General features: G+C 51.0%; 1 protein-coding gene across 1 annotated transcript; it reads right to left on the reverse strand.

Moving 5' to 3' along the window:
• Positions 1-2,739: 2,739 nt before the first annotated feature.
• On the reverse strand, positions 2,740-22,570 carry MEOX1 (mesenchyme homeobox 1). Its single transcript, XM_004432531.3, has 3 exons — positions 22,102-22,570; positions 5,895-6,067; positions 2,740-4,397 (listed from the first exon to the last, which is right to left on the reverse strand). The coding sequence occupies exons 1-3, from the start codon at positions 22,568-22,570 to the stop codon at positions 4,275-4,277; spliced, it is 765 nt and encodes a 254-aa protein (XP_004432588.1). The 3' UTR covers positions 2,740-4,274.
• Between the last annotated feature and the right edge of the window lie 375 nt (positions 22,571-22,945).

Here is a 22,945-nt window from a genome sequence, read left to right on the forward strand (position 1 = left end):
GCCAGAGCTTGGGGTTCTTGGAGGCCTGTGGAGGGTTTGGACTTCATTTTGTAGGTGATGGGAAGCCCTTGATAGGTGTGTGGGTTTTTTTTTTTTTTTTGGTGAGGATGATTGGCCCTGAGCTAACATCTCTTGCCAATCTTCCTCTTTTTGCTTGAGAAAGATTGTCCCTCAGCTAACATCTGTTCCAATCTTCCTCTATTTTGTATGTAGGATGCCACCACAGTGCGGCTTGATGAGTGGCATCCGAACTGGTGAACCCCGGGCTGCCAAATTGGAGTGTGCGAACTTAACCACTACACCACTGGGCCCGCCCCCCTAGATAGGTTTTAAATGGAGGGTGACAAGGTTGGATTTGTGTGTGTGTGGTTGCTGTAGGGGATGGACTTCGAGGTGCTTCAGCCCAGAAGGAGGGAGAGCTATCGGAGATTCCAATTCAAGTGAAAGGTGTTGACAGCCCGAAGAAAGGCAATGCTGGTAGGAAAACAAAGAGTGCAGTGGGTATGAGAAATATCTACATAGGAAGTGAAACAAGCAGGACCAGGTGACTGGTTCTGCCAAGCAAAGAGGTTAGAACCAAGGATGTGTCCCAGGTTTCCAGTATGAGTGAATGGGTAAGCTGTGGTGTCACCAACTAAAATAGACAATTCAGAATGCAGGCAGACAAGCCAGCCTAATCGGGGGAATGGAGACTCCCCTTCAGATATTTTGAATTTGAGATGCCTGTAGTCATCTTGGTGGCAAAGGGCAGTAGGCAAAGGAATATGAAAACTTAGGGTCCCAGAGCCCAGTAGGGGAGTGTTGGCCTAGTGCCAGAATGCCAGGATCCAAATCTCAGTGTCATAACTGGAGTAGTCATATTTCACAAGCTACAGTGACAAATGACCCCAAATCCCAGTGGCCTACAACACACTTTTATATCCTCACTGACATATGTGAAGGTGGTGGGTCAGCTTTGGCTTTGCTCCATGTCTTTCTCATTCTGGAAGCCAGGCTAATGGTGGAACCCCCATCTCAGCCTCATGCAGAGGGAAAAGCGCCACAGCAGAGCCACACGATGACTCTAAAACTTGTGCATGGACAGGGCACCTGGCACTTCTGCTCACATTCCATTGGCCAAAGCTGGTCACATGGACAAGCCTGCCGTCAATGAGGTGGGAAGGACACCACAGGAGGTCCAGCATACGGCAGTGGTCAGGGAGCATATTCCCCGGTGGAGAGGGAAGAAAGTAATTGGCCCCAATTGTATGATCTACCAAAACCACTAACCGGCTATAAAACCTTGGCGGCTTACTCAACTTCCCTCTGCTTTGGTTACCTCGTCTGTAAGACAGGAATAGTAGTACTACCTGTTAGGATTGTTAGGAGAATTAACGTAGTTCGTACATGTAAAACACTTAGAACAGTGCCCAACACAAACACTATATAAAGGTGGGTAGATGGAGGGAAGGAGGGCAGGGGGAGTTGGTGTTTAACGGGGACAGAGTTTCAGTTTGGGAAGATGACAAAGTTCTGGAGAGGGATGGTTGCACAATGTGAAAGTACTTAATGCCACAGAACTGTACACTTACAAATGGTTAAAATTTTAGGTTATGTATATTTTACCACAATAAAAAAAATGTAGGTACATGGGATCATCCGGGGAGAGCGTGAAGGGGGGAAGGCAGTGGGCAGAAAGAGGAAAACTTGGGAACCAGCAGTGAGGGCAAAAGCATTGAGAAAGGGGCCTGCATGGGAGACAGAGAAGGAACATTCTGGAGACAAGCAAAATCAGCAGAGGTTGATGTCCTTTGAAGCCCTGGGAGCTGAGTTAGGAGGGAGTGTTGGAGTGCTTGAGGGTGTCATTTTTGCTTGGCTTTGAACCTGAACTTGCCCTTTGGCGCCTTGATTTTGGTGGATCTGCTTTACTCCGCCAGCTCCTGATGACGTCATTTCTGGTCACTGCCCACCCAGGCCCGGACTGCCTTGGTGCCACATCTTGGCCAGGTCTCCTCTTCTGGCTCCCCACTTCCCCTCTCTCTAGCCAGTCCTATTTTGTCCATTATTGACATCTTGGTGAGACAAATTTTTTTTAATTAAAAAGACACAGAATTGGGGACATTTTTTTCTTGTGTGATTTTTATTACTATTGGTGTATATTGTTTTATCCTGAAAAACAAAACCCTCCAAACTTTGAATTTAAAAATTAGGGATGGTTAGTTTATGGTCAAGATTCCTTTATTAACAAAAGAGTTCATCTTTTGTTTATAGAACTTGGACTATTTGAGAAGCCATAGGTTAGAGAAACTGAAAGATAAATTTTTTTTTTTTTTTTAAAGATTTATTTATTTATTTATTTATTTTCCCCCCAAAGCCCCAGTAGATAGTTGTATGTCACAGCTGCACATCCTTCTAGTTGCTGTATGTGGGACGCGGCCTCAGCATAGCCAGAGAAGTGGCGTGTCGGTGTGCGCCCGGGATCCGAACCCGGGCCGCCAGCAGCAGAGCGCGAGCACTTAACCGCTAAGCCACGGGGCCGGCCCATGAAAGATAAATTTTGCAACAGAAAATGAAGACAATGCAGTTGCATGGGAGGAAAGATTTTTTTTTGACAGCGATTACATTTGTACCCCCACAGTTTGAAGAACCTAAAGGGGGATACCTTATTCTAGATGATTTCCTCCCTTTTCTCGTGGCTTCTAGAAATTGTCTGGCTGATCATCACACGAACATCAGAGGCCTGCACACAGAGCTGTGGTTCTTAGCTCTGCAAGGCAAAAGACTTGGGAACATTGCTTTTTTTATGGATTTTATTTCTCCAAGAGTTTTCTTACTAAGCAAGTTGACCTTGCACAGTTAACTTGATGTAATCTTAAGAAAATACATGAAGTATGCTTTAGAAAAAATTACACATGCTCTAACCAGCCATCTTATTTGGCAATCATTTTCCACAGCGTTTGCCCTTTTGGGATGGGGAGGTGGGGTTCTTTTTACATGTGAATGATGAAATCTACATACAAGAGCTCCAAACTCTCGCTGACCTCCCCTGCAACACCGGCTGGTATTGGGAGACAGAGCATGGAGGCAGGCAGGGCTCTCTCGTCGAGGCTTCAGTCACCTCAGGCTGTTTGGCCATCAGTCCTGGAGTGTCCCCCCAGAGGATCTGGGCTGTCCACACACAGAAACTTAGCAGCTCCTCCCATAATAACAGCATTTGTGGAACACGTAGGAGGAGCTCGGATGCATCTGGTGGAGAAGGAGGGACTGCTTGCTTGTCCCCATTTGCAGTCAGAGTCCTTTGAAAGCAGAGGACACTGCAGCGGGAGAACCTTTCTCTCCAGGGTTCCACAGCCCCAGTATCATCTCTCCGTTCTCAGAACAGAGGGGACACTCTCAAGCCCTCAATTCAATAATGTGAGCATCTGGATAGGTTTTCAATCCAGAAATTTTAATCCAGAAAAGGAATAGCTGCTCTCTTGCTCTGGGGCGCTGCTCAACACTCCCAGTGGTGTCCCTGAATTGATTCTGAAGAAGCAGGTGCTTTCCTGGGTCCACTCTCCCCCACCCAGGAAAGCCAGTGCGAACGGGCCTGTGTGGACCATGGAGACCAACACCAGGCTGTTTTTCAGACTGTCTTCTTCCAGTCAGTGCTCATAAACTTGCCCGCTGAGCCAGCAAACTTCCAGACAGGGACTGGTTTCTGATTTGCAGCAGCTGAGTTTCTGTCTTCAACCTTCCTCACACTGATTTTCCCTGGAGTTTTGGGACAACCGAGGGTCCCCAAAGCCTCAGATATAGAGCCGAGAAAGGAACGGTGGTCTAGGGTGTGTGTGTGTCTCAGTCATTTCCTTTCTTTTGGAGCATTTTCATGAGTCACCAGCTGGTCCCACGGCTCCTCTCCCAGCAGGCCATGTGGTGTCCAGACCTGGAAGAGGCCTGGCTGGTGCAGGAGGAAGGTGGTAGGAGGAGGTGTGGGCAGCAGCCAAGAGACCCTGAGAAGGAGAGTCCCTGGAGCTGTTCCCCGGATTCACTTGGGTCCGATCAGGCCACTGCATGATTCCATGAGAACTGTGGGAAGCAAAGACTGGGGAAGGGGCGCTAAGAGAGAGAAATGCTGGACAGAACTTTCTGGGAAACTTCAAGGCTCCCAGGAACACTGCGCAGCTTCATATCCAAGAGTCACTGCAAGATGTGAGAGGCTGTCCTGGGGTGGATGGGAGAAGGTGAAGGTAGGATTAGGGTGAGGGTAGTTGGGTAGGGGGCTTAGTCCTCAGTCTTTTTCTCCATGGAGAATCTCACTCTGAACTTGGAGAGGCTGCAGAGTCCCCATCCTCGGGGTCCTGCCCGTGGGGGGAGATGGGCTGACCGCCCTTCACGCGCTTCCACTTCATTCTTCGGTTCTGGAACCACACTTTGACCTGACGGAGGAAGCAAAGGAGCCCAGTCACTTGAAGGCAGGTGAGACCACCTCCCCATAGTGATGCTCAAGCTAGCCAGGGTGGGGCTCCAGGGACCTCAGTTCGAATCTCTGCTGGCCGCTCCCCACTGCTCCAAAGGCTCCAGGAATTGAGGCCAAAGAGAGGACACACCAATCTACCCAGAAGCCTGTCTCGTGTCTCCAGATACAGAAAGTGGGACAGACCGGGGTACAAGTTCTATAAGTCACTCTGCACTGGCCCCACCCCCTTCATATGCCCCGCCCCTCCTGTGCCAACACCCGCTCCCTCTGGCTTCTACTACCCAAGGGTCTGGGAGCAGAGGATCACCAGCCTGATCCTTAGGCACATTTATAAAGCACCTCTCACCACAGACAGCTCTGGTCTGCACATTCTCTCATCCGAGCATCAGCATCACCTGCAGGGTGGGGTTATGACCCTGTTTTACATATGGAGACCCAGAGAGGCTAGGAGACACGTCCCAGGGGTCTCAGGGCTAGGAAGTGGTAGAGGCAGGATTTGAATCGAAGTCTTCTGATTCTAAATCCAGCACTCTGGCAGAGAGCTTCATCCACTAAAAGCTGCTATCAACTATTATTATCATGAAAATATTTTACTCCATGTCAGAGCATGGGTGTGGGTGGAACGCCCTGAAGGAAAGCCCAAAACAAAGGGCTAGGAAGTTCTCCCTGTGTGCCCAGGAACCAGCTGCACATCCGGGTCACCTGGAGAACTTATCAGAAATGCAGAATCCCAGTCTCACTCATTATTCCAGCAAAATCGCTCTCCGGAGCTCTGGAATCTGCATTTTCTTTTTTTTTTCTTTTTTTTTTTTTGTGAGGAAGATCAGCCCTGAGCTAACATCTGTGCTAATCCTCCTCTTTTTGCTGAGGAAGACCGGCTCTGAGCTAACATCCATCACCAATCCTCCTCCTTTTTCTCCCCAAAGCCCCAGTAGATATGTATGTCATAGTTGCACACCCTTCTAGTTGCTGTATGTGGGACGCGGCCTCAGCATGGCTGGAGAAGCGGTACCTCGGTGCGCGCCTGGGATCCGAACCTGGCCGCCAGTACCGGAGCGCGCGCACTTAACCGCTAAGCCACGGGGCCGGCCCTGGAATCTGCATTTTAAACAAGAGCCTAGATGATTCCAATGTACACTCAAGTCTGGGAATAATGAGATCAGAGGTTCCAACCCTGGCTGCACATGAGAGTCACCTGCGGGACCTTTGAAAAGTTCTGATGCCTGGACTGTATCCCGGACCAATGGAAATAGTCTCTAGGGGTGGAGCCCAGACATCAGTGTTATTAAAAATCTCCGCGGGCGATTCTCGGGTACAGCCACAGCTGAGAACGACTGCACTGGGTGGAGGGAGAAGAAAAAGAAGAAGATTCAGGGAGGAGTGGTGGGAAGGGAGGGGATGAGAGGGCAGAGGAAAGGAGGGATGGCCAGAAGATGGGGGACCCCCTGGGCCGCACCTGGCGCTCGGAGAGGTCCAGGTTTACAGCGATCTCGTATCTCCGGAGCCGGGTCAGATAGTTATGGTGCGCGAATTCGGCCTCCAGCTCCCGCAGCTGCTCCTTGGTGAAGGCCGTCCTCTCCTTGCGGGCCTTGCTGCCGCCCTCCGCCTTCGCTCGGTTCTCCTGGTTGTCTGGGGAGAGAGGGCCCCAAAGGGGAAGACGTGAGCCGTCAGGGCCTCGGTTCCCTTTCTTTTGTCCTCAAGCAGCACGGCAGCCTTTCCCTGTCTCTCTGATATTTAAAGGATGCTGAGAAAGAACCCACACCGTCCTTTATCATTCCTTCTAGTGTCTTAACTCCCTGAGAATTGGGAAGTCTTTTTGGCTCCTAAACTTAGGTGCACCCCCCAACTTTTTTTTTACTCCCAAAGCACAAGAAGCTGCCCTTGGCTATTTAATGGTCTCTACCACCCAGCCCACTCCCCAGCTTGACAATATTAGTGGCTGTAAGCTTGTGGGGCAAGATGCTCTAAAAGAGGGATTCTCTGTCCTCAGCAACATCAAGCATCACCTGAGAACTGTTAGAAACGCACATGCTCAGGCCTCACCCCAGACCTACTGAATCAGAAACTGAGAGTGGGACTCCACGGTCTGTTTTAACAAGCCCCCCTAGATGATTCTGCTGCTCTAAGATGTCACTACTCAAATGGTGCTCTGGTGGCAGCAGCGTAGCTAGGGGGCTGGTCAGACTTGCAGGATCTTAGGCCCCACCCCAGACTTACTGAATCAGATTCTGCATTTTGGCAAGATTGCTAGGGGAGCTGTGTGCTCATGTAAATTGAGAGGTGCTGCTTTAGGCTTCTTTCCCCCTTTGACACCAAGAGGGGTCTGGAAAGTTCATCTATGAAGGAGGCTCTGAGTTAGACACAGCAGGGGCTCAATCATAATTGCTAACGGGGGTGCAGGGACCAAGCCCCTTACACGGATTAGCCACTTAATCCTCACAATAACTCAACCAGGCAAGTTCTAGTGTTAGCCCTATTTTACAGACCGGAAAACTAAGCACAGAGAAGTTAAGCAAGGTGACCAACTTCATCCAGCCGGTGAGTGGCTGAGGCGGAAATCAAACCCAGACAGTTTGACTCACATACTGTTCATATGAAATGTATGTAGGAAGGGGTTACAAACTGTGAAGGGCTGTACAGACGAAAGGGACCATATCGTTATCTCCTGAGCAGGGTAAGAGGCCACTCTACTTTCACTCTAGCGGTGGTGGTGGGTGGAGAGGCCACAGGAAGGAGACCAGCACACCTACACGTTAGCGAACAATGCGCGCCACGTGTCCGGTGGACGGCCACAGGAACTGCTCTTCCTGCAGGCTCCACAGTTGGAAGTCTTTCCCTTCATTGTCCGTGTTGTACAGACATGGATGCCGTGGCTCAGGGTCAGGAGCTTTAGTGAAAGCAGCGCCCCAGCCCCCTGCCCCCTCAAGGACCCCATCCCCACCTGGTTGCGTGTGTTCTGGGCGAGATTCTCTGCTCTCAGAGGCCGAGCCTAGACTGACGGGGGTTTTACACCGGAGTGCGGGGGTAAGGCGGGGAAGCCGCCCACACTCCCCGCTAAGCAGCCAAATTGCAATGCGGGGTGGTGATGTAGAGACCCCTCGTCGACCCCGCGTTCCAGTTGGGAACTTTGGCCCTCCGGTTCCCTTCGCAGCACCTCCTTCTACTTTCCACTCGGTCCCCTCGTATGTCAGTTTCCAAGTCCTCCGCCCCGCGCCACGCCGCCCGGGAGAAGGCCGTGGCGGCTCCTGCGCGGGGAGCGCACGGTACAGCGATTTGGGCGCCGCCGCCCCCACCTGGCGCCCGGGAGGGAAGGCGAGTGGGCGCCGCCGCGTCCCGGGAACCCGAGAAGGTGGAGGGGCGGCCTCCGGGGCTCCCCGATGCCCGAGTGGCGGGGGTCGCGGCGCCGGGGCCGGCTGCCCGCGCCGGGTCCGGGTGGGCCGCCTGCGGGGCGCGCCCGGGGGCCGGACGGGGGCAGTTCTCCGGCCTGGGCGGCCTGCCTGGCGGCCTCTGGCTCCTGGCCGGAGAAGGCCGGCCCAGACCCCTCCGGAAGCGGGAGCGTGGGCTGGAGGAAAAGACGCGCAGCCCCGGGCCGGGGTCCCCCAGGAGTCCTCCGGCCCTGGCCGAACGGGCCCTGGAGGGAGGGGCAGTCACGCAGCGGATGGACGGCCTTGCCGGAGCACAGCCCGGCCCGCAGGCTGAGAAACCCTGCTCATACCCACCCCTTCCTGTCCCAGAGCTCAGAGCGGTACCCACCCCTTCTCTTTAACGGCTGAGGGATGTAAAACCCAGAGGACTTGTGCCCAAGTTTGACTCCCCTCGCTGGAGCCTTTCAACAAGCCACTTAACGTCTCTGGTCTTCAGTCGCCTCATCAAGAAATTGGAGAAATGGGCCGGCCCTGTGGCTTGGTGGTTAAGTGTGCGCGCTGCGATGCTGGCGGCCCGGGTTCGGATCCCGGGTGCGCATCGAGGCACCACTTCTCCGTTCATCCTGAGGCCGAGTCCCACATGCAGCAACTAGAAGGATGTGCAGCTACGACACACAACTATCCACTGGGGCTTTGGGGGGAAAAAATAAAATAAATAAAATCTTTAAAAAAAAAAAAAAAAAAAAAAAGAAATTGGAGAAAATAAAGCACCTACCTCCCAAGGGTTATTGGGAAGACTGGATGAGCTAATGTGTGTGGAAAATGCTTTAAAAACTTTAAAGCGCTGGATAAATATAAAATATTCTTCGAATTCTTCAACCCCACGAGGTGCCTTGTGAGGGGCTGGGACAGTAAGAGCTGGTGTTTCAGTAACAGAAGGTGTCTCTGTGCTCAGATGCAGTCACTGCTTTAAAACTCCCCACACAACACCCTCAGGAGCAGATACTATTATCATCCCCTTTAGCATTGTCATGTGGATTTGTGTGATAATTTGATTAATAGTTTTCTCTCCCCCCCCGGGACACAACTGCTTTTTCTCACTTGCTACTGTACCTGGCACATAGGAGTTACTGGCTAAACCCTTCTCAGTATCCAGAGGAGGAAGCAGCCTCAGAGGGGCCCAGGAGCTTGCCCAGTGTGCTGGGCAGCTTTTAGGCAGCAGAACTGAGATTCAAACCCAGATCCACCTGGCTGGAGCTGGGCAGTCAACCCTGGCATCAGGTTCTCCATCTTGCATCTGGCTGGCCCCAGGGCTGGACCTGGACCAAGCAGCTCGGCTTGTCTCCACCTCCAGGGTTCCTGCGGGCCCTGTCCTGGGTTGATGGCCGCACTCACCCTCCCCTTATCCCAAGCTTGCTTAGGTGTGCCCAGGCGCCCTATGGAATCACTGAAAACAATCCCCCTGCAACCACCACATATACACACAGTCCTGCACAAAACCCTCCTGAGAGAGAAGAGGGGAGATGGGGAGAGGAGCCCTTGGGAGCTGGTCTTGGACTGGTTATGTGGACAGCTGACCACCGTCAACCAAGCCAAGCCCCTCCCTATTCACTCTCCTCTCCCGTCCCTTATTGTCCTGATTTAGGCGCTGGGGCCTGAGGATGGGAAAGAAGAGGAAATAGGATGAAGAAGCCTGAGCTGGTAACTGAGTGTCTCAGCCACTGCGGGAACCATGCATGGGGCAGCACTAGGGGTGGGACACCGGCATGGGAAGGACCCTTGTTCCTCATCCACTTCCCAGAGGGGGAGGAACTGTCATCACTGTTAGAAATGACAAAAGGGCCAGACATACGGCTAGCGGGTTATGAAAACTGAAGTGGAAGTTATGGTTCTCTTTGTTCTGCAACCTTTTCATCAAGAAAGACAAAGAAAAACTAGGAGCGCTTCGTTCCATTTCTGGCCAGGGGGTGTGCAGTCTGCCTGCTCACCTGCACAGTTCCTGTGCATACTGCCCCCAAGATGGTTTGATCCCAGGAGAGGAGACTCTTGTTGAGGAGCCTCCCTCCCTTCTCCTGGCCTCAGTTTCCCCATGTATAGAAGTATGGGATTGGGCTGGAACTCTCCCCTGGGAAGCTGGTGTCAGAGATCTTTCCCAATATGCAGCCCCGACACCCTCTTCTCCTCTCACTACACCCTCTTCTTTTGAGAACCTCTGGCCTCAAACCTGAGGTCCTTTCTGGTTTCACGTATTCTTGTCTTGGCCTCTAGTTCCTCCCTTCAGTCAGATTGGGGGTCTTGCTGTGTGCTCTGTCCCAAGGCCCTCTGCAGCGTTCCCAAGGTCCTCAGCCCAAAGATCAGGGCCATGCAGGGAACTTCTCTCTCCCTCCGATATGCAAAGCTCCCCACCCCGAGCTGAGTAGAGGGGAGCTGTGTTTGCAGAGGTTTCCGAGGACCTTTGGTGAACCTGGGCCTTAGCTGGCTCCAAGAAAGAGCTCTCTGACCTTGGCAAGTCTCTTAAGTTCTCCGAGCCTGTTTCCTCATTAGCAAAACGAGAATAGCTACACCCGCGGTGATCAGAAGGCTGCTGAGAAGGTAAAGTGAGATGGGTAACGTGTGTTAACACCCTGCACAGTGCCTGTACCCTGTTGAGACCCCTTGGAAAGAACCATCAGAAGAGGTTCTACTGGAGATGATGTTGGCGAGATGATTCACAGGCAGAGATCAGAAAAGATGCTCCTCAAGGTACCATGTCTTCAGAGCTGTGTGAAAGGGATGCCTTTTAAATGTCTGGCCTTTTAACTATTTTCCCTTCTGCGCCACTTTTCTATGTCTTCCCTTGGATCTCTGTCTCTGGCCCCTGAGGCTGGCCATGATTCAGCCTTCCAAGCACAGTAACTAACATCGATCAGAATCATAAATCAGTCCTCATGGTCCTGCTTCTCTCTCAGGGGTAGTGGGTGCCTCTTCCAGGACTGTAGAGGGAGGAGGCTGGCGCTCAGCTGGCTGCCTCTGTGGTTAAGGAGGAGCCGCCCCGCCTTGCTCCAGCCCCTGCACAACCCTCAGAGTGAGCAGGGCCGTGATGGAACAGTCGACAGTGCCCAGAGAAATGCAAACAGGATGTGTGTGTGTGATTGCGGTTTCCACCATGAGCTTTTACACCATCCAAGGTAAATTATTTCATAAATAGCTGTCATGTTTGGCAGGCCTTCCTAAAGTTAGCAGACAGCTTTATCGGAGCCACAAGGAGAGTCAGACAGACCCTGGGGAGCTGCCTTTTTAGAGCCCTGTACCCCTACTCCCCAACTCTTAGCCATTTTACAGAAATTGCTATCCAAAACCAATAGAGAGCCGTGTGCCCCATATTCAAATAGCACTTTGCAGTTGACAATGGATTTCCTTCCCCTAGAGATAAACTTCTGGGCTTTCATATATGCTACAGAACCATAGACTAGTACAGCCGGACGTGGACCTAGAGATGATCTAATGTCACCTTTTCATTTTACAGGTGAACCTAGAGAAGGTCAGAGACTTGCCAAAAGGCACACAGCAAGTTGGTGGCAGAGCTGGATCTAGAACCCTGATTTCCTGATAGGAAGCTATTTCCACACTAGTAGGCTGCTTTGTATTGTATCCTCTTGTTATTCTGTGAGGTAGGTAAGGTACACATTAGGCCATTGAACAGATGAAGAAATTAGGACCCTGGGACCAGTCCAGGGCTATAGCCACCATGTCACACTGCCCTGGGGGGACAGTGAGCATAGAGGCTGTGCCCATTCCAGGAACGGCGTCTGTGTGTGGGCCCAGGTCTGTCTCTCTGGAACTGCCCAGGGAGGGAAGCGGGAGGAGATATTTGAGGCATGATGTCAGTAGGTGAGACCTTGGCAAACCCTCTGAAAATGGTGTCTGTGGCTTCCTGGGCTGTCACAGTGCAGAGCTTTGTTGTTCTCGTTAATTCTGATACTTTCAACCTCAGAAGGAGTCAAAACTCATCAAAATAGACAGGATCTAGATGGAGCCAGCCCAAGACGAGTTGGGCATTCGCATCCCTGGCTTCCTGGGATTGGCTCGCCTTTTCCTTGGGCCCCGCTCACCTCAATGTCCGGGCCCTTCCTCTTTCCCGTAGGTGCCTAACAAGACGTGGGTAGGGCTCCCAGCCTCTTTGAGGAACCCAGCAATGGGGCTGGGGAATTCAGGGTATGTTTTCTGGGAGAGAAGCAGATTCTTCTGGAATGGGAATGCCTGGTGCTCAAGTAGTCTTTGCTGAGGGTCTCAGGTGGGGTCGGACAGTGGTGAGGGAGAGTGGAACAGACTGGGCCTTGAGATGGGGTGTGGGGACCATTGGGGAGGGGTCAGGTGGGGGGAGCAGAGAAGGGGAGGGGGAAGGGAGGCGGTGGAAATGAGAGGAGGGAGCAGCAGCAGGCCTCTGAGATGGGCTGGGGGGAGGCATGGGCACGCCGGACTTTGTTTGTGTTTATAAGTTCCAAATGTCGCCCTCAGCTGTCACCAAAGGAAGTGTGGGCTTCAGGACCCAAGCCCCACTCTTCACACTGTTCTTCTACCACTGTGTTCAAGGAAAACAGGGAAAAACATGAAATATAAAAGGCTGGGGTTGGGGGTGGGGGAGGAATCCTGGCAGAGGCCAGCGAAGCCTGAATCAGTGAGCAGAGAGGGTGCTGGGGGAGGGGGCTGGCTCCGGGGGTCTGCAGGGGCCTCGGGTCCTGGCCCTCAGAAAGAAAGGGCTGCTCTGCCCCTGGCATCATCCCCACCTCCCTGGGCCCAGGTGCCCTCATTGCCCTTATTCAAGCCAGAGAACTAGATGAGTGGGTGGACTGCTGAGCCCCTAGCCTGGCCTGGCGGTGGGCAGACCTTCTCTCTGCCCATGGGCTCTTTGGACACTTACATCTCAGAAGCTGGTCAGAATCCTACTGCCTTTGTGGAAATGGACTTTCTCCAGAACTTCCAGACCGTATCTCTCCGGGGGAGGCTGAGCAGGCCCAGGTCCAGGGCTTGTGCTGATGCCTCTGAGTGCAGACAATGGCCGAGGTCTGGGGTCCTGGTTTGGGCCCCGATCTCTGCCTGTCAGAGGAGGAGAGGCAGGAGCTCCAACCAGGACGCAGGGGACACCCAGAGGGAGGGAGTTCCTGTCTCTCCTCTCACACTGGCCACTCTGGACCCTATGGCTTCGTCCTCACTGAGGATTCTGAGGTTGAAGTTGGGATGGGAGGGGCTGCAGCAGGTGTGCACCCCTGAAACTGCACCCTGCCCAGCACTGCAATGATCCTGCGCCAGGGAGCCCAGAGACAGGCAGGCCTGGCTGGCCGCAGAGGCTCCCTCTGAGCTCGAGTCATGGCCTAGCCAGGCTTCAAGCACAGGCAACCTGGGGTGCAGCCAGGATCTGGCAAGACTTTGAAAAGAGAAGGGTGCTCATTGGTAGGTTTGGGAAAAGTGGATTGAGGGGTTACCGAACACTGGCTGTGCTCTTTACATCTATGATCTCATCTAGTCCCACAACAACCCCATGAGGTAGATAGATACCCTTATCCTCACTTTTCAGAGGAGGAGACTGGGACTCAGTTGGTTTAGGACTCATCTGAGTTCACAGAGCCAGGAAGTTGTGGATCCTGGACTTGAACTAGGTCTGCCTGGTTAGCACACTTAACATTAATCCCTGACCCCACCCCCACCCCCCATTACTAGGCTGTGGCCCAGCATGGGGGTGGGCGTGGATATGAGATCACCCAGTGTGGTACTGAACATCACTCTAGTGACCCAGGTGACACTTGCTAAGGTTGACCATTTATTTAGTTATCACCTCCTTTCCTTCTTCCTCTGTCAAACAGCCTGCTTCTTTAGAGATTCAGTCCTAAAACTGTCTCCACTTTTCCTCTCTCTCCTTGTGGGTGTAAGATCAGAACGCAGGGATCTGCTTGTGCCTAGAAACAATGCTTTATCTGAGTGGAAAAGCTCCAGTGGCCAACAGGACCCCAGGCTAGGAAAGCTCTGAGGTGCACGTCTCTGAGACGCTGCTTTCATGAAAGGGGTTTTTAACTGGAGCATTTGTGCCACTGTTAGAACCTTGTCTCTGTCTCTATACCCCTGTTTATGAGCTGAATTGTGCCTCCCATTAATATGTTGAAGTCCTAACCCCCAGCACCTCAGAACGTGACTGTATTTGGAGATAAGGCTTTGAAAGAGGTGATTAAATTGTAATGAAGCCATTAGGGTGGGGTCTAATCCAATCTGACTAGTGTCTTTATAAGAAGAGGACATTAGGACACACAGACAGCAGGGATGCCCATGCACGGGGGAAAACCATGTAAGCACGTGGCGAGAAGGCCGCCGTTTGCAATTCAGGGAGAGAAGCCTCAGGAGAAATCAAGCCTGCCGACATCTTGATCTTGAACTTCTAGCTTCCAGAACTGTGAGAAAGTAAATATCTGTCTTAAGCTATCCAGTCTATCGTCTTTTTTTTTTTGAAGAAGAAGATCGGCCCTGAGCTAACATCTGCCAATCCTCCCCTTTTTTTTTGCTGAGGAAGACTGGCCCTGGGCTAACATCCGTGCCCATCTTCCTCCACTTTATATGGGACGCCGCCACAGCATGGCTTGCCAAGCGGTGCGTTGGTGCGTGCCTGGGATCCGAACCAGCGAACCCCGGGCTGCCGCAGTGGAGAGCGCACACCCAACCGTCTGTACCACCAGGCCAGCCCCCAGTCTATGGTCTTTTGTTCTGGCAGCCCGAGCAGACTGATACCTCCCCATAGCCAGTGCTTGCAGACCAGAGGGGAGAGGGAGTGAGGCCATGAGGGGTGCTTGGCAAGGCTGATGCTAGCCCATAGGGGACCTCTCTTGATTTGTCCTTTCCTCTAGATTGGAGCACACAGCCTCACATCCATGTGACAGCTGGGTCATCTAGATGCCCAGCTGTGGCTGCCCCGCTAAGTGCCCCGCCATGGTAGGTCCACCTTATTGCTCAGACACAGCAGCTACACTTGTTTCCCAGCCATGGCAGCCCTGGTACTTGGGAGCTGATGCCAGTACCCCATGGAGGATTCCTGCAGAGTCAGCCTGGCCTGCACGTGCCTTTCTGACCCCAACACTTGCCCTGACCGTGGGCTGGTTTTATGATTGAAGTCAGGCTCTCTGCACTTTTTTTCACGAGTGAGACTGTAAAAGTTCTGATGCATTTTACAGAAGTACATCACACATGGAAACCCTCATGCCAGACAGTGAAGCCACTCTCAGAGAGAAAGTGAGAAAATGAATGAATGAATGCCAGGCTGCAATAGAGGCTATTAACCAGACATTGAATGAGCTCCTCCTGTGTGCAAAATTTCAATAGGTGCTAGGGAGATTGCACAGGTAAATCAGATATCATTCCAGCCCTCAAGACACTTCAATTTTAGGGAGAAAGTCAGCCATATGCATCTATAACTCTGGATGCAAAGCCAACTGTGCTTTGATGCTAAAATGGAGATGTAAACAAGGCATGCTCCATGTGTGTGGAAAGTATTCTTGGTCACTCAACAAACTAGGATAAGGAGGAAATTACCTCAACGTAATAAAGGCCATATATGAAAAGCCCATAGCTAACATCATACTCAATGGTGAAAAACTGAAAGCTTTTTCTCTAAGATCAGGATCTAGGCAAGGATGCCCACTCTCATACTGCTATCCAACATGATACTACACGTTCCAGCCAAAGCAATCAAGCAAGAAAAAGAAATAAAAGACATACAAATTGGAAAAGAAGAAGTAGAATGACCTCTGTTTGTAAATGACCTGATCTTGTATGTGGAAAACCTGAAGATTCCACAAGAAACCACTTAGAACTAATAAACGAATTCAGCAAAGTTGCAGGATACACAATCAACACACAAAAATCAGTTATGTTTATATACACTAACAATGAACAATCTGAAGAATAAAATACTTAGGCATAAACTTAACTGAGGAGAAAGACTTGTACATTGAAAATTACAAAACATTGCTGAAAGGAATTAAAGAAGACACAAATCAAAGACACCCCATGTTCATGGATTGGAAGACTTAATATTGTTAAAATGTTCATACTATCCAAATTGATCTACAGATTCAGTACAATCCCTATCAAGACCCCAATGACGTTTTTTGCAAAAATGGAAAAAAAAAATCCTAAAATTCACATGGAATCTCAAAGAATCCTCAATAGCCAAAGCAATCTTGAGGAAGAAAAACAAAGTTGGAGGCCTCACACTTCCTGATTTCAAAACATGTTACAAACCTACAGTAATCAAAACAGTATGGTACTGGCATAAAGATAGACATATAGACCAATGGAACAGAATAGAGAGCCCAGAAGTAAACCCTCACGTATATCGTCAAATGATCTTCAACAAAGTTCCAAGGCTACACAATGGGGAAAGGACAATCTTCAACAAATGTTGGGAAAACTGGATCTCCGCTTGCAAAAGAATGAAGTTAGACCCTTACCTTCCACCATATGTAAAAATTAACTCAAAATGCATGAAAGACATAAATGTGAGACCTAGAACTATAAAACTCCTAGAAGAAAACAGTGGGGAAAAGATTCATTACATTGGGTTTGGCAATGATTTCTTGCTTATGACACCAAAAGCACAGGGAACAAAAGCAAAAATAAACAAATGAGACTACATAAAACTTAAAAACTTCTATGCAGCAAAGGAAACAATCAACAGAAGGAAAAGGCAACCTACAGAATGAGAGAAAATATTTGCAAACCATATATCTGATAAAGGGTTAATATCCAGAATATATAAAAAACTCCTACAAGTCAACAATAAAAGCCAAACAATCCAATTAAAAAATGGGCAAAGAACTTGAACAGACATTTCTCCAAAGAAGATATACGAATGGCTAACAAGTTTATGAAAAGATGCTCAACATCACCAATCATTAGGGAAATGCAAATCAAAACCACAATGAGATATCACCTCACATCCATTTGGAAGGCCACCATCAAAAACAAAAAACAAACAAAAAAATCACCCCCCTCGCCAACACACACACAAAATAACAAGTGTTAGTGAGGATATGGAGAAATTGAAATCCTTGTACACTGTTGGTGAGATTATCAGATGGTACAGCCACTATGGAAAAAAGTATGGAAGTTCCTCAAACTTCTAAAAACAGAATTACCATATGATCCAGCAATCCCACTTCTGGGTATATATTCAAAAGAATTCAGACAAGATCTCGACGAGATATTTGTACACCCGTGTTCATTGCATAACTATTCAGAATAGCCAAGAGGTGGAAGCAACCCAAGTGTCCATCAACAGATGAATAGATAAAGAAAATGTGGTATATACAAGCGATGGAATATTATTCAGCCTTAAAAAAGAAGGAAATCTTGTCATATGCTACAACACAGATGAACCTTGAGGACATTATGCTAAGTGAAATAAGCCAGTCACAAAAAGGCAAATACTGCCTGATTCCACTTATATGTGGTTATCTAAAGTAGTCAACTCTTAGAAACAGAAAGCAGAATGCTGGTTGCCAGGCCTGGGGGAGGAGAAGGGGAGTTGTTCAACGGATACAGAGTTTTAGTTTCACAAGTAAAAAAAGTTCTAGAGATCTGTTGCACAACAATGTGTGTATAGTTAACATTACTGTACTGACACTTCAAAATGGTTACCATGGTAAAATTTGTTCTGTGTTTTTGACCACAATAAAAAGAAAGGGGATTTAAAATACAAGATGTCCCGTGGTAAGAAATCTCAGGAGAGCTCCTTTATGAGGTTATAAGCTGTATTTAGAAAATCAGCACAGGTTCTAGCGGATACTATCATTTGAGAGTTCTTAACTATGGCTTTCACTGAAATGACGCTATGTACAAGTGGAGTCATAAAAAAAAGAAAGGATTCTTGGAGGGGGTGGCCTTCGAGCTAGACGTTAAAATAGTAGGACTTCAACAGGCAGAAGAGTGGGGGAAGGGAAGGGTTTTCTGGGTGAGGGGAAGCCTGAGGAAATTGGGAGTGGAGGAGAAAAAGAGCGTGCATCTGCGGGACAAGTAAACTGGTGTGGCTTGCGGCAAGGTGAGTGGAGGTGGAGGTGGGAGGCTGGGGCCTGGAGGGAGATCAGGTGGGGAGGCGGAAAGAGGCGATTTGTGGAGGGTTTTTGAACTTCAGGCGAAATTGCGAGTTCACGGGTTTGGCAGGGGCAGTCGCAGATCAGATCTTGCTGGGGAGAAATCGGGTAAGGAGGAGCCCGGGAGGCGCGCGTGTTGGAGCTGAAGGAGGACGGGACAAAGTGCGTCGGATGAAGGCAGAGTGAGCGCCTGAGCGCGCCAGCGAGCAGTGCCCAGCAGAGCGCAGCGGCTCTCCCAGGCGGGCGATCCGATTCACCTGTAGCCGGGCTGATCACGCGCGACCTTCCCTTGAACTCGTCAGGAAATCACCGCGAAATCCCTCATTCCCATAAATTAAAGACGACCACGGTAGCAAGGACAGATTGGGGGCAAATAACAGTGGCCTCGCAGCTGTCCCTGCCAGCAGGGGTCTTTAACACCCCCTGCCCGGGGCTGGGAGTGAGACAACATCACACTGGTTTAAATCAGCTTTGTGCTGAGAACCAACAGAAGGTCTCAGGGTGGGGGCCAGGAACCCCTGCCTTTCCGATCTTTTACTTGAGGGAATCAGCTCCACTTCCAGTGGGAATGAGGAGGGAGAAGCTGGGGCTGGCAGAGGAAGGATAGGGGAGAGCAGAGAATGTTCCTCTTGAAACAAACTTTGAGTAACTTTCTGTTGCCGGAGCCTCCCCAGCCAGCCAGCCAGGATGAGACGCATTTGCCTGGCACAACTCACCCCTACCTTCTCCAGCAGATCTCTGAGCTCCCAGCTCCTAATTGATGACAATGGGATTTTAGGACCAACAATGATTGCAAGAAGTTCCCATGTCTTATACCCAAGACCCAGGAATTTCTGAGACAGTGTATTTGAAATATTCAATTCCATTGACCCCCTAAATATAGCAATATTTTTCAGACTGTATGTTCTGAAGGCTGGTTCTGGAAATATGGGCCTAATATCATTCATAGCTGCTATTTATTGAACTCATGTGCTAGGCACAGGGTTAATGGCATGGATCACTGCATTTAATCTTCACAGCGACTCTATATGGAAGGTGCTATTGTTATAGTCCCATTTCACAGCTGGGGAAACAGAGGCTCCAAGAAGTTGAGAACTTTCCCAAAGTCATGCAGCCAAAAGTTGTAGTGCTGACACTGCAACCTGCCTGCCTGACTGTGAAGCATGATGGAAAACGCATTTCTGATCAATGCTGGTTAACCTTCGAGAGGTGGCCTAGCAGGGCCCAGGGTGGGGCGTCTGAGGCACTCACATTGGGCACAAAACGGAAGGGGCACCAAAAACCTCAGTAATCAAGAGAAATAATATTTTAATGCGATGTTTTTTTGTTTTTTTGTTTTTTTTTTTTGTGAGGAAGATCAGCCCTGGGCTAACATCCATGCCAATCCTCGTCTTTTTTGTTGAGGAAGACTGGCCCTGGGCTAACATCTGTGCCCATCTTCGTCCACTTTATATGGGACACCACCACAGCATGGCCTGACAAGTGGTGCATCGGTGTGCACCTGGGATCCAAACCTGGGCCGCCAGCAGCGGAGTGCACGCACTTAACAGCTACACCACAGGGCCGGCCCCAATGTGATGTTTTTAAAAATCAAAATTAATGCAAAAAATCCATAATGAATAGAATATCAAAATTCTAGATAGAGAGAGAATCCAACCAGTGACTCAGGGTTGGTGGGCTGGGGTGGGGCTTCTCTGCGGTTTCTCTCTTCTAAGCTGAATCCCAGATTCCTGGAGTTGGTTGTGAGCTTTGCTCATCGTTTTTGCTCTCTCTTTAGGCTCTTACAAAGCTAATCTTTCCCGCCTCCTTCCCCATCAGTTAAATTCCAAAGGAAGACTCAAGCAACTAACTGAGTGATAAGATTTCCATGCTGAACAGAGAGTGGGCCTGGAACCTCAGAGAATGAATGAAAGTCAGCTTGCTGTGCCCTGCCTTGTGCGACTGCTGCCATTGCTGCTGCGACTGAGGGGACCTCAAGGGAGAGCCCAGGGCCCCTCCTGGATGGGAACCTCCCCCGACCAGCGAAGAGTGCAGGGCATTAAGCAGAGGGTGTCCATGTGCTCTTGGGGTGGTCAGCTGCCTGGCACGTGAGCTTACTCCTTAATGCAGCGCCATGGCCCCTGGCCAAAGGGAAAGACGGCGCATTTGGGTCTTGCTGAAACACAGAATGATTCTGCCTAAGCCCAGCCCTTGGCTCTACCCATGCCTTCCCAAGGCCTTGGCTCCCAATTCCCTGGAAAGTGGCTGGAGGCAGCCGAGGGAGATGTGGGCAGAGAGGGAAGAGCTACGGTGGCAGGCGCCACACAGGGGAGAGCTCTTCAGCCAGGCGCAGAGCCAAGTCACTGAGAGCGCCTTGGAGAGGAGAAGCAGAAAGTACCCATTCTCAGCAAATCTCCAACCAGGGCTAGGAATAGGTCCGGATTTAACTGGCTGGGGATTTAAAGGGCCCTCAGATTGAGCAGCCAGGAGGGCTGTGGTCAGTATCATCCATTGTGAACACGGTGAGGGCTTCTTCAAGCATGGAGACTGAATATTTCAAAAGGAGGATTGTGCTTGAAATCTACTGCAGGGTGTAGGATTTGGAGTCTGAAGTCCGGGGTTCGAGCTCGCTTCTAGGGTGACCAACTGTCCCAGTTTGCCTGGGGCTAAGAGGGTTTCCTGAGATACTGGACTTTCAGTGCTAAAACCAGAAAAGTCCTGGGCAAATTGAGTTGCAGGGGTCACTCTATTTAGACTCCATTCTAACAGTGTTCCCCTCAAACTTTCCATCTCTCCTTTTCCACACGGATAGAACCGAGATGCTGATAAGACCTGCTATACTTACCTCGCAAACTGGAGGGACTCAAAAGTGCTAACATACATTTCTCACAGCACCTCGAACCTCCCCGATCATAGCACATCCACTGCCAGACAGGCCTCTGCAGGCCTCTCCTCCCTCTCAGTGTGAGCTCCTTGGGGGCGAGACCACCTTATTCATCTCTGCATCCCCAGGGCCTGGGCCAGTGCTTGGCAAAGCGAGGATGCTTGAGAAGTCTGTGCTACATGGAAAGTGCCTTGTAAAGCAAAGCACAGTGTCCTCGTTGATTGGTTGGCACTCTCATTTTCTGCCTGCCCCTGGTTAGCCCCAGGAGAAGGTTCTCTATAGGTTCAGACAGACAGACGTTGCTGGCTGTCAGAAGGGCATAGCGGGCAGGGGGGGAGGGAGGCGCAGGCACTGCCTTGTTCCAGGCAAAAGGTAACCGGGTGGTGAGAGGAGCTGGGGAGGGCCCCATGGGGAGATGCGGAAACAACGGGTCCCCACTGTGGGGAGGAGATGGACTTTAGCTGGGCTCTTAACAGGCAGGCTAGCTCTGTCCTCTGACCTTTGGGGCTCCACCGCCGAGCAGGGCTTTACCTGCATGCTGAGGTCTAGAGCTTGCCCTTGGCTGCCCACCTCCCTGACTCTCCCCAAGGCTGGTGATGCCTCAGGAGGGCTCCTCAGAGGGGTGGCCTTCCCTGGGGGTCACCCAGGCCTTAGCACGCTGATCTGCCCCCTTGGCCTGGGCATGGCCCAGCTGGGCAGGGTGATACCTCATGGCCATCTGTCCTGAATCTCAGTGCTTCATCTCCCTCTCATTCCTTGCCTCTACCATCCCAGCCCTAGGGCTGCTTCTCTGCCTCTAGGCTCCTGGAGGGTCCCGCTCTCCTTGACCACCCAGGGTCCTGGCACTCTTTGACCACCCAGGGTCCCAGCCTCAGTCCTAGCCTTCTGAGCCTCCGTCTCAGCTCACTCCCCTGGTGAGCAAACCTTGTGGCTCTGGGACCATTTGGAGCTGGCCAGGGTATGGTGGGGAGAAGCATGATGCAGAGGCAGCCCAGATTCAGGAAAGCCCCTCTTCAGCCCTTGCCAGCCTGCACCCAGACACTCCATCCCATGTTTCCTCCAAATCTTTGTGGATCCTATTTCATTCTCTTGCTGGTACATCCTTCCTGGAGCCCAGGAGTACTGGGGATATAGACAGGGTCCCCATCAGAAGAGAATCCTAGAACTCTGAGTAGAAGAAACCCCGAAGTTAACTCCTGCCTTTGGGTAGGTTAGATAGTATTGTTCGCAATTCATGGTCAGAGCAGCTAGGCTCAGAGAGGGCAAACAACCTCCCCAAGGTCACACAGTAAAGGAACGGTCAGCTGCTCCTCAGCCACCTACCTGAACTCTCCTTTTTCCGTCTGGCTGACTTCTTCTCCGTCTCATTGGCAGTGCTCCCAAGGACCTCGTAGTCCTCGCCTGGGCCTCCCGTGGCGTCCACCAGGCCTGGGCTGCTGGCCCCCATCTCCCTGGAGCTCGCAGCTGGGCCCGGGTTGAGCCTGCGCCTGGCTTCCGAGACAGGGAAGTGCCAGTCGGGGGGCTGTGGGAAAGCGGGGTGCTGCTCAGTGAAGACACGCTCCTCCCGGGGCAGGCTGTGTGGGGTGGCTGCCAAGCAGGAGGCCGAGAAGTCGGGGTACGCTGCTGTTGCTGTCGCCGGGAAGTCTGGTTTCTGGTGGAAGGAGAACGGGGTTGGCGGGTAGTGGGGTAGCCCCGAGGCCCCATTGCCTTCCGAGTGGGGATTCCGAAGGCAGCCCCAGACCGGGGCTGGGGGGTGGGGGCTCCTCATGCAGCTGCTGGCCGCGGGATCCATCTGCCGTCTGCTGCGCGCCTCCGTCTTTTCGGTTTGATTCTTATACTTTTTATATTAAAAATTTTTTAAATGCAGGAAAAAAAAGTTAAACAAGAGGGAAAAATGTTCAACAGAAAATTCACCCCAGGAACCAAAACAAAAACTAAAGTCGTTCCTTAAAGTATGCACACACGTGGCTGGCTACACGTACGTGTGCACACACCTATGTCGGACTTCTCTCCTGGCTTCCTGTCCCCCTGACACACCAGCCTGCTTATCGGGGTCCCCTGTACGTGTATTTATCACCGATGACACTGAACATTTTCACTGTCCCAGCCCAGATGCACCAGCTGATGAGTGCTCGTCCTGGAGCCCTGCAGAGGGCTGGACCAGGGC

Source organism: Ceratotherium simum, chromosome 16, assembly GCF_057802395.1.
Source record: "Ceratotherium simum simum isolate JZ-2026a chromosome 16, ASM5780239v1, whole genome shotgun sequence".
NCBI classification, from domain to species: Eukaryota; Metazoa; Chordata; class Mammalia; order Perissodactyla; family Rhinocerotidae; genus Ceratotherium; species Ceratotherium simum.

Bases quoted from the DNA above. Each gene is read 5' to 3' on its own strand.
- MEOX1 (XM_004432531.3), bottom strand. From the start codon at position 22,570: ATGGATCCCGCGGCCAGCAGCTGCATGAGGAGCCCCCACCCCCCAGCC. The intron at 6,068-22,101 runs GTAGGTGGCTGA...CTCTCTCCCCAG, and splicing joins ACGGAAAAAGGAGAGTTCAG to ACAACCAGGAGAACCGAGCG. The intron at 4,398-5,894 runs GTGCGGCCCAGG...TTCCTCCGTCAG, and splicing joins TGGACCTCTCCGAGCGCCAG to GTCAAAGTGTGGTTCCAGAA.